Source organism: Salvia hispanica, chromosome 6 (assembly GCF_029641045.1).
Source record: "Salvia hispanica isolate PSC_SH4W2 chromosome 6, Shi_PSC_v1, whole genome shotgun sequence".
Lineage (NCBI taxonomy): Eukaryota > Viridiplantae > Streptophyta > Magnoliopsida > Lamiales > Lamiaceae > Salvia > Salvia hispanica.
The window spans coordinates 16,306,296-16,322,182 of record NC_142697.1 but is presented as its reverse complement, the minus strand read 5'-3'; the positions used below and the strand labels follow the sequence as shown (position 1 = coordinate 16,322,182).

At 37.3% G+C, this 15,887-nt stretch overlaps 3 protein-coding genes and 1 pseudogene across 4 annotated transcripts; all 4 read right to left on the bottom strand.

Moving 5' to 3' along the window:
* Positions 1 to 449: 449 nt before the first annotated feature.
* Positions 450 to 2,221, bottom strand: NTT (C2H2-type zinc finger family protein). The gene is made up of 2 exons (XM_048107301.2): positions 1,666 to 2,221; positions 450 to 1,055 (listed from the first exon to the last, which is right to left on the bottom strand). Exons 1-2 carry the CDS (start codon positions 2,164 to 2,166, stop codon positions 624 to 626), a joined length of 933 nt encoding a protein of 310 aa, XP_047963258.1. The 5' UTR covers positions 2,167 to 2,221; the 3' UTR covers positions 450 to 623.
* Positions 2,222 to 4,913: 2,692 nt separating this feature from the next.
* Positions 4,914 to 6,228, bottom strand: LOC125204068 (uncharacterized; annotated as a pseudogene). The gene is made up of 2 exons (XR_016133010.1): positions 5,870 to 6,228; positions 4,914 to 5,185 (listed from the first exon to the last, which is right to left on the bottom strand). The product of XR_016133010.1 is annotated as an uncharacterized LOC125204068 (transcript).
* Positions 6,229 to 7,508: 1,280 nt separating this feature from the next.
* On the bottom strand, positions 7,509 to 9,346 carry LOC125207977 (transcription factor bHLH14-like). Its single transcript, XM_048107505.2, has one exon. It carries the CDS (start codon positions 8,594 to 8,596, stop codon positions 7,580 to 7,582), a length of 1,017 nt encoding a protein of 338 aa, XP_047963462.1. The 5' UTR covers positions 8,597 to 9,346; the 3' UTR covers positions 7,509 to 7,579.
* Positions 9,347 to 13,302: 3,956 nt separating this feature from the next.
* On the bottom strand, positions 13,303 to 15,527 carry LOC125204574 (small nuclear ribonucleoprotein SmD3b-like). The gene is made up of 5 exons (XM_048103260.2): positions 15,087 to 15,527; positions 13,964 to 14,016; positions 13,821 to 13,887; positions 13,686 to 13,742; positions 13,303 to 13,587 (listed from the first exon to the last, which is right to left on the bottom strand). Exons 1-5 carry the CDS (start codon positions 15,243 to 15,245, stop codon positions 13,525 to 13,527), a joined length of 399 nt encoding a protein of 132 aa, XP_047959217.1. The 5' UTR covers positions 15,246 to 15,527; the 3' UTR covers positions 13,303 to 13,524.
* Positions 15,528 to 15,887: the final 360 nt, after the last annotated feature.

The following is a 15,887-nucleotide window of genomic DNA, read 5'->3' as shown; positions in this document are numbered from 1 at the left end:
GGAAACACCTCATCATCATCACACACACACACACTCTCTCTCTCTTTCTCTTTTTGAATTGAAATGAAACCCCATGACTATCTGATCATGATTCTCATGATAAAACAAACATATCCTCAACCCTAAAACAAAGATTCAACCACTAGCTAGTACGTATCCGATCAAAGCTTGACTCATATATATATGAACAATTTTTCATGATCTAGTGACAAAATCTTGAAAATAAAAAACCTAAATTCTACTGATTTTTTTGTATCTTGAAACAACTCACTGATCAAATTGCCTAGACCGCAATTAATGCATATACTTTCCCGCACTTTATGGGGCTATGTTTCCCATGTCCACTGTCTCTAAACTTAGCCAGAAGTGTGTGCAATCAAAATATTATCATAATTAATTGTCTCTTAATTATCATGGTAGAATATTCTAGGACTAATCAAACACTAGCATGATCATTCAAAGGTTCTCTTTGAGATACATTAGCTAGAAAAGAAAACAACGATTTACATCATTACATAAGCTTAGCTGGTGTAAACCCATCTTAGAAAAAAAAATTAGAGTTCCAAACATATCCAAATCCAAAAAAAAAAAAAAAAAACCCTAGAAAAAAATTACTGCTTAATTCAAGAGTCATCATCTTGCTCAAGCTCAGAGGCAGGATCGTCTTCCTCCTCGAAGCCGTCGAGGCCGTAGGCGCCGTGGCCGGTGCCGAAGGCCTTGATGTGGTCCTTGAGGGACCTCTTGTGCTTGAAATCAGAGCCGCAAATGCAGTACCAGAGCTTGCCGCAGTTCTTCTCGTGAGTGCGCCAATCGCCTCTGACGGCGAAGGCCTTGCCGCATTTCCTGCACATGAAGGGCTTGATCCCGTGCTTCCTCTTGTAGTGCGTTTGGAGGGTTCGGAAATCCTTTAGCGGCTTCGCCCTCGGGTGGTCGATGTTGTTGCGGCACCCGGGGGCGCAGCAGTAGCACGGGAGACGCAGCATCCCCGTTGGCTGCGTCCCCCGCAGCGACTCCGGGCCTCGCCGGTACTGAGACCCGTGGCCCCACATGTGCATCTGTAATCATCAATTTTAATTTAAGTAAAATGTTGAAAAAAGGAGTAGCAACAATTCCCAAAGTAATTAACAAGACTATTGGGCTAGTCTTGTTAATTTTGAGATGATAGTAGTAGTAGTAGGAGGAGTAGGAGTAGTATCAATGTTTAGGTATGGGATTGAGATTCACACAGTTGAGTGAGTGTGACTGTGTGGAAGGAGAGAGTGATCAAATCTGAATCCCTAGAAACTGTTGAAGTTTCAGTTCAACACAGTTACCAATTTTCCAGAGCACAGATTTCAAAGGGGTAATTTGCAAAAAGCATAAGGAACATTGCCTGAGTTGTTCAATCACATAAATGAAGTCTGATCACCATCACACTTCACAAACTCAATTTTCTTCTACCTTAACCCATGCAATATAATTCAATTTCCAATCTCTTTTAAATAAATAAACCCCAATATATCACATATTCATTCACATATACATATTATTAGTATTTTTTTAAAAAAAATACTCCTATACTACTAATAGAAATCAAGAAATTCGAAAAAGGTGAAAACTTAAAAGAAATTGAGGAAAGAAAAAGGAGAAATGAATGGATAGGCACGTGAGAATTGAATAAAAAACCTGCATGTTGTTGTATCTGTTGAAGGTCTTGCAGCAAACCGGGCATGAAAACTGGGTTGGGCCAATGAGAATTTGCGAGGGAGTGGGGATCCAATACTGGCCCTTGTTGAGCCTGGTGATGGCGGTGGCGGAGGGCTCCTCCTCCTCCTCCTGATCCTTGTCGGCGGAGACCAAGATGGAGGCGAGATCAGCTGCGCTAGGGTTTGGCAAGCCTATGTGAAGGGCGACGGTGACACCATTATCATCATCAATTGGGATGGGTTTGGTGATCTTGTCGAGATCCATGCCGGAGCAGGAGGGCTCTTGCTGCTGCTGCTCCTCATATCTGGAGAGGAGAGGGAGGGCCTCGCGGAGGGGAGGGGAGGGAGGAGGGGTTTCGTTATTGGCGGCGCCGTAGTTGTGGAGGAAGGAGTGGTGGTGGTGGTGGGGAGGATTGGAGGTGGGGAAATGGTTGTATTTGAAGAGCCATTGAGCATAGAGATTTGAGTGGGGATCAGTCATTGTGAAAAAGGTGGGAGAGGAAAATGGTGGGCTGGAGGACCTTGCCTTTATAGAGAGAGAGAGAGAGAGAAGAGATATGTTGTATATAATGTAATTTAAAGGTGATGTTTGGGACATGATTAGATTTAAAGAATCAAATTTAAGAAAAGAGTATTGAGGATGCACCTTTTTTATTACTACCCCATAACTGGGGAAAATCATTGGATTTCCTTCTTTATGTATCCCCATTTTGTATTATTAGTGTTGCATCATTCCAAAAGATCAGTGACTTGATCACAACAAAATTTTACTACAATTCATACATATATATTAAGAAATGGATAAATCATACAACTATCACCCTTTTGAGGAAAAAAAAAAGTTAACATTATACAAATATACATACATATGAAATAACTATAATATCTTTAAAAATTTAGAAAAACAAAGATATTAGTATAAATATAATCATAAATGGTAAAAAAAAATATGCATTTCTATAGAAGTAACATATAAATAGAATATATTATAGTACTATGTTTTGTGATAGAAATATACTACTCCCTCTGTCCCATAATAAGAGTCTTATTTTATCATTTCGGTCCGTCCCACGATAAAAGTGTTATTTTACTTTTACCATAAAGGGTAAGTAGGCTTCACATTCTATTAATTTATGCCTCTCACATTTTATTGCAAAACTAATATATAAAAGTGAGACTCATATTCCACTAACTTATTCAAACAATTTTTTTTTATATTTCTTGAATCTCGTGTTACAACCAAATATGACTCATATTGCGGGACGATGGGTTACTATACTAGTATATGTGTCCATGCAACTTGGTTTGATTTAAAAAGTCTGCAAAACCTATTCAAATTGTTGGGCAACGACATTGGATATAAGTTGATTTCTCTTTAACCTAGATATTATATTTTGTATTATTCATTAATGTGAACATTGACTGTAGATAATACGATTGTAAGAACCAAAAAAGAAAGTCTTTTCAAACATTTCCAATATTGTCTGCTGAACTATAGGGTAAATTCTGCTGTCAGCAATTTCCATGCATCATTCATTTTTTAGGTCGGATTTAATACACACTATACTTCTGTAATGATTTTTTTTATCGTAATACTAAGTACACATAGTAACAATACAATTCAATTCAATCAAGCATTTACGATGCTTTTAATATATCCTCTTAAATTTGACTTGTCTGTATTCAAACTAGTATAAGTCTTTTTCAAAGTTTTTTCTTTTCGTACATAGTCTTTAATTTGTAATAATTTTGTCAAACTCTTTTAAAATCGCATTTCTGCCCTTACAAATGAACACTCCAAATAATTCAACAATAAAACATTACATTATTCATTTCCAAATTGAACTTGTCCTCATATTTTCCTAAGTAAGCGACTGATAAACTTATTAAGGAGGAATCAAATTACGTGTGAATTTGTGTATGTACAAAGTATATTAAAAAAATCTGCAAGAGTGCAAGAATGAATAAAATTATCTGGTGTGAGGGAATACTTAAAATATCGAGTCCTGACGTTTTCCTGCATATCCTAACCAAGAATAATGGTCATTTTCTAAGGGTAACGTCAAACAAAAAGCCATTTAACATGAAAATAAATAAAGTTAGGATAATCTTTCCAACAACCTCATGAATAAATGCTATCTACCCTCTCTTTAATCATAGACTTTCCATTGATTCATTGATCTAAAGTTACTATTATCTCACTCCATTAACCATTAAATTTTGGCCTCACGTAGAGCGCTCATATCAAGTACTCATATGGTTTATAACGAGAACGATCAATCCATATCTATCATAAATTTTGTGAAAAAAACATATATGGAACCACACTTGCATCATATCATGGTCTAATTTATTTTTACCATTCTGTAAAATTTCAATATTGCCTAATTTAATTTTTACCATTCTATAAAATGTCAGTAGCATCTTGAATATCAAAACGTAGAGTATATTAAATCGAGGTAAACAAGGCTTGATAACTCAGAATAAAATTATTAACACCACCTCAAAAACTAGGTATAACATCGTTATATTCTAAACTAGGGCTGGAAAAATATAAGGGAGGGGGTTAAATTTGCAAAATCACAAAAAATTCATGTATAAACTGCAAATCAGATAAACCTAAGGGTAACAAGACCCTTAATAAACAGTTCCTAAAATGGTAAATTTCACAAAGCAAGAGTATGAAACAGTTCGAGGTAGACGAAATTAGCATGATTGCAAGAATAAAGACGGCTTTCCTAGGGATTAGGATAATCGACAGTACACGTTCATGAAATACAGACTTCGGTAAGAAACACATTAGTGATGGACAGAACATGCCATGTGATGAAAGACTCTAAAAGAGAAGATGTAGGGATTAAATAAGTTTTGGTAGTGTGATATGTTTGGACAGTGAAGAAAACATTCACAACAAATAAGTAGCATAGCAGTAAAAAAACAAACATTCCATGCTCACCCTGATATAATCATTCACACTATTTGCTATAAGCAGCAAAGTGTGATTCTAAATTCAAGGGAGTCTGGTCAAGGGCCACCAAACAGTCTCACATCTAGGAAAACTGAACATAATCGCTATCTGAGGTTAGTAGCAACTTTACATATCAACTATCAAGTCATATTATGAGCATATGGCTCCAATCAAATTGGCAGCATACTGTTAGCATCAACGAGCATAACATGAAGAATCATCTCAATAAGGTAAGGATATTATGAGAAAAAAACAACAAATTAGACTGGACAAGGGTCCAATATGTGAATGAATACTTCCGATTCTTCAATGCCAGATTCAAGCAAATTCTATTCTTTACAGGATATCCAACTTCAAATACTAGTAAATCTCGGTACAGAAACACAGTAGCATACAGTAGGATAGCGAGAGAAATAATGCACGAGGTGGGGTGAAATCCAGGATAAGTAAACAGACACCCTAACGGGACAAATCCAGACGAAGTCATTCTGAAAGAACTACAAGAACCCAGCCCCTTCATTAGTCTTTTAACCTGCAAATTCAAGAGAGTGAAAACCTATGTCATATTCATCACAATAACCAATAACCATGTTAGGGATGAATCAGCCAAGTGTGTTGGAAAAGAAAATGGCATCATTAACAGCTCAAACATAGTAAGAATCATTAACAGCTCAAACATAGTAAGACCTTCAAAGCATGGAAGTATGAGTTAGTGGACAAAATAGTTAAATGATGAAAAATGATCATGTCTTAGGACTGGTTGCTTAGTATTAACACAAAGACATGACTATCTCTCTAATCTTTGTTTAGAAACAACTCACCCTGATCCAACACAATATCATCCTATACAAACTAGCTATAATTACACGCCCATATCTAAATTCTAATGCAGGCAATTTTAAAACTACTGTCATTGGGGTGCCACATGCTCAAAACAACCCTGTTTCCAGTTCTCCAAAACAAATTTACCACAACTAACAGTTCGCACGCACCATGCCAACTATGAGGTATTCCATAAATAAGCCATTCTAACAAACAACCATTACTCAAGTACAGTTCAATAACCATGTAACTGCAATTCCCAATTGGGACATTTCATCAAACACTTTGACAGTACCAAACAGGCCACGTGAAACCATCATAAACCCTAACAATTCCGCGTCAAACCAGAACAAATAAAAGTAAATAAATCAAAAAAACAAATTACACTCAGTACCTGGAGATTGAGCATCACTTGCCAGTATTCATCATGAGCGTGATGTTATCCCCTTTCAACAAAATCCTCCCGAGCTGCTTCCTGCTGTTCTTCTTGATGTTGACCTCCTCAGCTTCATCCAGCACCAAATTCATGTACTCGTCGAACCCGATAATTCGGCCTTCGATCCTCAGATCCTTCTGCTCAAACAACCAAATCTGAATTCGCGCCTTGCTCTGAAGATACCTGAAAATCAGGTTAATTGGCTGGGTCATAATACGTTGAACTTTGGTGCTCGCCATGGCTGCTGCTGCTTGTGGTGGAATCGCTGCAAAATGTTCGTCGCGCTCCGGTTCCCTCTCTTGCTGCCAAAACCCTACCTACAAGGGTATAACACTCTCCTCATTGGGCCAAAGTATTCAGCAAGTTTTCTTTATTGGGCCCACACATTGGTTGCTGATTAATGGGCCCTGAGCCCAAGATTTTTTTGTGTACGAACAATTTTAATCGGAAAATCAGCTTTGACTTGGGAAAGGGTACTAGTGACTAGTGAGTTGAAAATTGATGTAAAATAATGTGAACATAGTATATATATGGAATGACTTAAAAATGAATGTGTCATCTAGATAGTATAAATAGGTTGTGGATATGAACTTTTAGTGATCATTGCTATATTATGGAGTAGTTGTATTCTCCACTTGTAATAAAATTATAACTTAGTAGTAATAAATAGTGTATCATTTTTTTGGCAATATCATTGTCTAGGATTATTTTCATGTTTTTGATATTGTGATACGATTAGTTATATTAAGCTAAATATTGTTTTATTCTTGATTCCTATAGGACTTATATATGAACTTAAGCAGAGCCAAGATGGCTCAAAACCTCATCATTGGTATGTCTTCATGATCATGCACTCGTTAAGCTAACAAACAACGTAAAATTAGTAGTACTTGTTGGGAGGCTATTCAGTACTATCTTAGTATTTTTTTTATTTTTATTTTTTCTTGGTTTGCTGTTTTTGATTGCTCGTTATTTTGTGTTTTGTTTTGAGGAGTAATATTTATTGGGAGGCAATCCAACTCAACTCAGTACCTTTCATTTTTTTTGTTTGCCTTGCTGATTTTGATGTTTGGATTTAATTAATGTCTTGAATTAAATTAACACTACTTGTTGGGAGGCAATCCAACTTAGTACCTTTCATTTTTTTGTTTGCTTTACTGATTTTGATATCTTGTTATTTAATTAACACTACTTGTTGTGAGGCAATCCAACTCTGTATCTTTCCATTTTCAATTTTTTTTTTGTTTTGCTGTTTTTGATTTCTTGTTATTTTGTGTCTTGTTTTGTAGGTGAAAAGATAAGTATTAAAAAATGCAACAAAATTTTGGGAACAAAAATAGTCCACTTTTATGGAAAAAATACTTTTCAACCTAAATGTAAAATCATACGTGGTCGTATTTTTTGAATGGGCTAGCTACTGCAATATTATTTTAACAAAATCTTCTATAAAAGCTTACAGTAGAATAAGTCCACACAATATTAATATTACTGAAATTGACTAGAAAATGATGGTAATAGTGATTAGTGATGCTAATAACCAAAAATTTCAATTCTTTTAATTAAGACGGTATTAGTACATGTAATTAATCCAACGATAGAATGAAACATGAGGTCATAGTACTATAATATAACATTGAATTACATAAGATGTGCAGTAGATTTTAGGTTTTAGGGTAAGAATTTCCCAAGTATAGCTGCTTTAATAGCTTCCTCACTACACAAACCATCACTAACTCTAATAACAATTTCTTGAAACATAACATTTCCAACTGCTGAGGAGCTCGCTCGATTCACTTTCAACCCCAACTCCCTCAGCACGTCCATAACTCCCGCGCAGGGGTGATCAACATCGTCGGATTGGACTCGAATCAACGCTTCCGCTCCTAACATCTTCACCTCAATCTCCATTTTGTAGGCTCTGCTCCTGGCTGCGGATGATGCTGCTGTGTTCCTAATTTTGACACATTTTGCTTCCAAGCTAGCGACCGATGATTTGAGGTGGTTGATGTAGGTGACCGCGTCAACCAGCAGCGAGGCCTTGTCCATCTTTGACACGTTCGGAACCACGCTTCTCAGAGCGTAGAATCGCTGGTTCAGCTTCTCCCTGCGCTTCCTCTCCGCCGCCTGATGATTCACCGGAACCTTTGCCTTTCGGCTTTCGGCAGCTGGAGATCTGTCAATCTCCGGAGTCTGTTCTTTCTCAGACGACCCTGATGAGGCGGATTGAATCTGAGGATCGAAAGAGTTGGCAACCATGTAGATAAGCGACCAGTTCTCCTTGATCAAATCAGAGGAGCCTAATTCGACAACGCCGTTACAAGTCGGTACGAGAGCGAGGGTTCTGACTCCATGTAGCTCAGCTTCTTTGGCCCTCTCGGAGCCGCAGAGGCTGAGCTGCTGGTGGCCGACCAGCCAGATATTCGAGGCCGTGGCGAGAGCTCGGTAGACGAGGTCTTCGGTGGCCGCGAATAGTCTGGTGATGGAGGCCATGAAGAACCACTCGGATTCAGGCTTGGTGGTTGTAGGGGTGAAGTAGCCGGCGCCCCACGACAGGAAGACGCCGTCCACGCCTCTCGATGCGCTCCAGAAGATGGCGTAGTCCCACCGCTCACTCTGGCTCTGGAGAATGCGCTGGAGCTGGCTTTGGAGCGGGAGAGAGTCTGGAGTCGGATAATTATGTTCCATTAAGATTGATTTTTATAAATTTTAAACTAGTGTGTAGGTTGATTTACTGTTATATATATAGGACGTAAGACCGTATTGGAGTTGAGTTGCAAGTACAAAGATTTTAGAGATAGATATAAACATTTATCATGTGTAAATTGAGCAGCGATTAAAGGGGGAAGAACTTCAAGTTATCAGCATTGTCAAAAGGCCACACCAATTATTGTTGACGGATGATTATCTGTTATGTGCTTGTGAGCCAATCACATGCCAACACGCAACCTAACTAACATTTGTCAAAAGTACAGAGGAATTCAACACAGCTAAAAGATGTTGAGAACGATATCAAATTCCAAATGTGTACGAGTAAATTGGAGCCACTTCACTAGTCTTGATTCATTTATGTTCAGCCTGCAAGTATGGGTTATGGGACCCAAAAATTTTAACGGATTATAAAATTCAATCTTAACTATGAAAATTAAACTTTTATATATGTAATGACATATGTTTAAAATAGTAGTAGTATAAAATAGGAGGGAGCATTCCGGTTTCGGTTCGGTTTTTTGCCCAAATCGAACTGAAAAATCGAATTTAGTTCAAAATCCAAACCGAATCCGAAAAACTGAAAATCGAACTTCAAAAACCGAAAAAAAATATGGAGTATATTTAATAGGGTGGTGATAAAATGCAAACTCATATATTGTACAAGCTCCAAACTTTTCTACACAATATCAACACAGTGTAAAATTTCAAGATTTTGATGTCAACACGGCATCAACCGTTGATATTGTGTGACATTTTTTGTTGCTATTATTTTATCATCTGTTGATATTTTCTAACGGTCCAAATCATAGTTTGGAATTTGTACAATATTTAGAGTTTGCATTTGATCACAATCCATATTTAATATATATATATATATATAGATGTATTCATATCATTTTTCCATCTTTTGTTCTATTCTCAATCTCGGCCCTCCATTATCAACATCTGATAGCCGAAATTAGAGCTTGATTTACTCAATTTTATTCATTAAAAAAATCGATAAGGGCCTTTTTGGTATACACATTTGAGTTGGTTATGGTAAATTGCTTGATTTTCTCCATCAAAATATTACAACAGTTTTTTTCAACGATTCCAGAAGTCTTTCTTCTCTTTCATCGTTTATTCTCCTAACATTCTCCATTGAAGACAACCGCTATTATACAATTTATGGAGAAAATTTCATTGGTTCTTTCTTCTCGTACAAATTCCCTTTTATTGGAGCAGTCGTGCATCGTTTTCGTTTTCTTCAACAATGGAAGAAGGTAATCTAAGTGGTTTTTATGTTGATTATTAATCTGATTTGTTGACTTGAAAACCGTTTTGGTGGTGGAGTTTTCGTTCATTGCAATAAGGTTTTCTTAGCCTTTTTGTTATACAATCACAGGTTTTGTTTACGATTTGTCGTGTTTGATTATTTGGTGCACGTTTCATTTATTCCCCAAGGGTTTAGCAATCCTTGGGACTAGGGTGTTGTACATAGTTGGTACCACAACCGTTTCCAAAGTGAACGAGTTTAGATAGAGTCTCACCTAGGGTTTAGATATCGTCTCCGATAGAGAGTAGTTTTAACTGATAAACATAATGTACATATAGTACTGTGTAATGGTTATTATTGACTAGTTAATGGACGATTTTTTATCTATAATGAATATGTTTGCTGAGACTTTTTTTGTTGTGATTTTATACAGTTTTGGTTGTACCTGATTGGTCAGAAGTTTCAATCCCTAGATTTAGCTTTTGCGTTTTACGATGTATATGCCCAAGTGAATGCACGTTCTGGTTTTTCTATGAAACACAGACGGTTATCCAAGCGTTGTGGTTGTAAAGCGAGTATAGCATTCAAGTTCTTCTCCGAAGTAGGACTTCCATATTATATTATTCAGGAGTTCAACGAGGTTCATAACCATTACATGGTTGACTCTGCATCAGTAGTTTATGTCACTTAATCAAAAATTAGATTATGTACATCACCAATTCATTCTTGATTGTTCTAAGGCTAATATAGGCCTCACACTTACGTTCAAGGTGTTGAAGGAAATTCTCGGTGGATTTGATCTTATTGGTTGCAATGTTGGGGATATCAGGAGGAGCCTTGAAAATAATCAACAAGATCAAATCCACCGAGAATATCCTTCAACACCTTGAACATAAGTGTGGGGCCTATATTAGCCTTAGAACAATCAAGAATGAATTGGTGATGTACATCATCCAACTTTCGATTAAGTGACATAAACTTCTGATGCATTGATTCAACCATGTAATGGTTATGAACCTCGTTGAACTCCTGAATAATATAACCTGGAAGTCCTCCTTCGGAGAAGAACTTGAATGATATACTCGCTTTACAACCACAACGCTTGGATAACCGTCTGCGTTTCATAGAAAAACCAGAACGTGCATTCACTTGGTCATCCTCGTTCGACTTCTTGTTGTCTTCCCTATTGCATACAACATAATATCAAGTAGTAACACCGTCCGTCTTCCTCATTCCTTGTTTGCGCGTATCAAAACCAACAGCGCGGGCATATACATCGTAAAACGCGAAAGCAAAATCTAGGAATTGGAACTTCTGACCAACGACAGGTTTCAATTCTGGAGAACAATCAAGTAAAACCAAAACTGTATAAAATCACAACAAAAACGTCTCAGCAAACATATTTATCATAGATCAGAAATCGTTCATTAATTAGTCAATAATAACCATTACACAGTACTATATATACATTATGTTTATCAGTTAAAACTACTCCCTATCAGAGACGATATCTAAACCCTAGGCGAGACTTTATCTAAACTCGTTCACTTTGGAAACGGTTGTGGTACTAACTACACCCTAGCCCCAAGGATTGCTAAACCCTTGGGAAATAAATGAAACGTGCGCCAAATAATCAAACACGACAAATCGTAAACAAAACCCTAGGATTGTATAACAAAAATAAACAAAAAAGGCTAAGAAAACCTTATTACAATGAATGAAAACCCCACCACCAAAACGATTTTCAAGTCAACAAATCAGATTAATAATCAATATAGAAACCACATAGATTACCTTCATCCATTGTTGAAGAAAACGAAAACGATACACGACTGCTCCAATAAAAGGATTTTGCACGAGAAGAAAGAACCAATGAAATTTTCTCCAGAAATTGAAAAACAACAGTTGTCTTCAATGGAGAATGTTAGGAGAATAAACGATGAAAGAGAAAAAAGATTTCTAGAAGCGTTGGAAAAAACCGCCGCAATCTTTTGATGGAGAAAATCAAGCAACTTACCATAACCTACTCAAATGTGTATACCAAAAAGGCCTTTATCGATTTTTTTAATGAATAAAATAGAATAAATCAAGCTCTAATTTCGGCCATCAGATCTTGATAGTGGAGGACCGAGATTGAGAAGGAGAATAGAACAAAAGATGAAAAAAAAGATATGAATACATCCCTTATATTATCAACATAAGTATATTAGTTAAAAATTCATACTCTAATAATTTTTTAAATTCGATTGTCTCAATGGATTAGCCCCAAACACAAACATGAGGTTAAGGTTGACAATTTATAACTCAAAACAAATTACTACTCCCTTCGTCCCTGAAAATTTGTCACTTATTTCCTTTTTGGTCTATCCCTAAAAATTCGTCACCTTTCACTTTTACCATTTTTGGTAGTTGACCCTACATTCCACTAACTCATTCCCCACTCACATTTTATTTTAAAACTAATATATGAAAGTAGGTACCATATGCCACCAACTTTTTCAGTCCACTTTCTATTACATTACTTATAACCCGTGCTAGGTCAAATGGTGCCAAATTTTAATGGACGGAGAGAGTATAACCCAAGTGAGAGCCTGATAGCTTGACAACTCAAACGTGTTAGCCAGGTTAACATCCATAACTTTTTAGGTTTATAAGATATTGAATGCTTTTTGGTTTTTGTGCATTCTAAGAGTATCTCCAATGGCAGACGTCGCAGTAGGACGTCCCGGACGTCCGCCGTAGTGGCGACGAAGGGCGAACACGCCTGTCCCATATGCCCGTTGGATGGGCTTGGACGTCCGACCCACGGGCGGGAGGACGTCCGCCACTGTAGCGACAGTCGGACGTCCGAGTTTTAAAAAAAATTTAAAAAAAAAAAAAAACTCTATAAATAAGGTTCGTTGATGTGGTTGCTTTTTTTATCTACTATGTAATTTTTTTTTTCCTTTTATGATGTATGTTTTTTTTTAATGAAATATTCGCATTTCCCCGTTCGTATTCGTGTCGAATTTTAATTCCGTAAATTTTAATTTCAATTGTGAATTTAATTTTATTGCGGGAAGTCCTAGTGGACGTCCTAGTGGGAAGTCCTAGTGATGTAGCAGTGGAATGGGAAGTCCTAGTGATGACGTGGCAGGAGGTTTTTGTGGGAAGTCCTAGTGGGAAGGGCGCCACCGGAGACGCTCTAAGGGCGAATGAACTTTTTCGGCCTATTGGGACCAAAAATAGTGTTCACGGAGGTGAGCCACTTCAAATAGATGTCGTCGACGAGATAATGGACCATTTAGCATGGATTTGAAGAGCGATAGAGATGGAGAGAGTTTTATAGAGAGATATAGACTCAATGATTTTTCATACTATTACCTGCAGAAACACATTCTTCAGGACCCAATGTGATAAAACTCTTGAGAGAGGGAGGGCAGAAAGATAGACATAAGCGCCATAGTAAGGCATGAATTGCATCTACGATCTACACAAATCATGAGCAATAGCAGCAATTACAGCCGTTGGAAAAACAGCCACCTCCCAGCATATATCAATCATTCCAGTCTACAATACTACTAAGCAGGGAAACAGAGAAACTGAAATCAAGCATCGTATGACCAATAGATAGTAATAGAGCCACTGTTATGCTAATTACCACACATGATCACCTCCGCACAGGTGGAGCAGCACCTCTACCAGGGGGAGCTCCACGGCCAGCAGCCTGGGCCTGATAAAAAGAATTCGCGATTCAACCATATGAAATTTTAAGGCATACATCAAGCATAGTTCTCAGAGCGTGTCATTCAACAACAAGAAGTAACTTACTCTAGCTCGCATAAATACTGCACGACCACGTCCGACTCCAAGAGCTGAGCCCTTACCCTGTAGGTGGAAATAGAATGGATGAGTAAATATTTAGACAGGAGACACCAGAATAAACATGTCAGGTCGATAGTGTACCTTGATCCTAGCTTCCAAGCGTTTAAACATCGGAGCATTCTTGAGCATATCCGGAATAACCATGAACCTAGCAGAAAAAGATTGAGGATTAGTAATCACCACGCAAATTGATGCAAGCGAACACTTCCAAGATAGACATATACCTGACTTTGCTGCCTCTGATGAAAACATGCTCTAGCAGTGAGACCTTCCCATCCTGTAAAAAGGTAGTCGAGATACAAAAAATATTAATAATACATGCAAGGATGACTTTAGCCATCAAATTTGGTGATGGGATTCAAACAGCATACTGCATCCTCAATCTTTCAAATGCTAGATACAAATATTTCAGTCTTTTTTCCTTATAAAGACAGAAGATAGTGTATTCACTGCATGCTGCACCAAGTTTTGAGACTAGTGTAAGAATCCTCCCCCTCTCCCCTCCCCCCATTCCCTAACTCATAAAAAAAGGGGCTGAATATTATAGTACAAAATTTTATTTCCTTTGCCAGCAAAATTAAACTCATAAAAAGAGATTCAGGACATCTTCGCAGGTTTTTCCCAGGTGACCAAACACCAAATATGAAACCAAAAGAGTCTCCAGGTAAAGTGAGAATAAAGAAAAACAATCAACTCAAACAGAAACGACAGTGTGCATCTATTAGATAGACTCAGGGCTTTAGTAGTACGTATTAACTGCAACTAATATAAGAAAATCGAACAAATAACAACATTCATTGTGGCAAAACAGGAAAAACATAGCATTGCAAGTTTTCACATTCACCTAAGAATTAAGATTGCATCAAAACTGCATCTATACTGAAAATCTTATTGGGAATAAGCCTAGAGTTACAAGAGTAAACTGCCACTCACCAAACACATTACAACGGCAAACTTAAAACTGAAATCTAGCAATAGAAACACACTGTAACATACTTTTAGCAGACAAACCAACCAAATAACAACTATAGTAAGATTTTTTTTTCCAAGCTCCATTAACCAACAAGGTTTTAAGATCAAGATATTTCTCCGCTCCTACAAAATCAAATGCAAACGAAGGAAGGAGGAAAACAGTTACCACCTCCATTTATATAATCTTCATCGGGGTTTAGGCGTTTAGCACACTAATCACTATCTAAGGTTTGAGAAGGCACAACATAAACCACAATCATATCAATTACCAACGAGCTATAGCCTCCAGAAATTTAAAAAAAACAGAAAAAGTAAACTGATCGAGCAACAAATTCACTAAAATGCGGTAAAACACAGAGAGCTCATAAGTGTTACCTTAGCAGTGTAGGTAATGTTTTCGAGCTGGCAATTCCAGTTATCCTCGCACTCAATCATGCTTCCTCGATAGAGCTCGCCGCTCTTCAGCTCCACCGTCACCACATGCCCCGACGCCTCGTGCAGTAGCTTCACCGGAATTCCTAAGCTCCGACTCATTCTCCGTTATGCTTTCTTTCTTAATTATAAACAGTTACAAAATTTTCCAACACGCACACCACGGGGGGAAAGGAAAATCGGCCTTATGAATTTGAATTTCTTTACGCTCAAATTAGGGCAAGCGAGGTGCGGAGATCGGGGAGGATGGCTGGCGGGTAGATTTATATGAATTTCCTTTTTAAATTATGTTAATTTCAGGCACACCCCTGTTGTTTGTGAATTTGCACTCTATCTATTGCATATTTTATTCGAGTTTTTGGTATTCGAATTCAAGCGATTTCAAAACTATGAGATCTTGAAAATATTCGGGGGGAAAAAATGGAAGTTTGTGGTTTTTATTCGAATTTTGGAAGTTAAAGGGATAAATTTGAACTTATGTTAATAAGGATAGAGGAGACAGTAATTTATTTTCAAATATAGAAATTGAAATTCAAATCTTGAAGGTGATTTGCCAAAAAGATAGATATTTTGAGTGAGACTGAGAGAGTACTATAATTATACTATCAAAGCGTCAACGATCGAACACATGTGATTGGCGCCGGGTGTCACATTGTATCAAAGATCCATAGATAGATTACGGACCAATAAGCAAAGGGAAATGCTAAGAATCAAGTTCATAAGAGACGTCAGATGATCGAGTGA

Coding starts and splice junctions, on each gene's coding strand:
- NTT (XM_048107301.2), bottom strand. CDS start 2,166: ATGACTGATCCCCACTCAAATCTCTATGCTCAATGGCTCTTCAAATAC. Junction 1,056..1,665: donor ACAGATACAACAACATGCAG/GTTTTTTATTCA, acceptor TGATGATTACAG/ATGCACATGTGGGGCCACGG.
- LOC125207977 (XM_048107505.2), bottom strand. CDS start 8,596: ATGGAACATAATTATCCGACTCCAGACTCTCTCCCGCTCCAAAGCCAG.
- LOC125204574 (XM_048103260.2), bottom strand. CDS start 15,245: ATGAGTCGGAGCTTAGGAATTCCGGTGAAGCTACTGCACGAGGCGTCG. Junction 14,017..15,086: donor ACATTACCTACACTGCTAAG/GTAACACTTATG, acceptor ACCTTTTTACAG/GATGGGAAGGTCTCACTGCT. Junction 13,888..13,963: donor ATCAGAGGCAGCAAAGTCAG/GTATATGTCTAT, acceptor TTTTTCTGCTAG/GTTCATGGTTATTCCGGATA.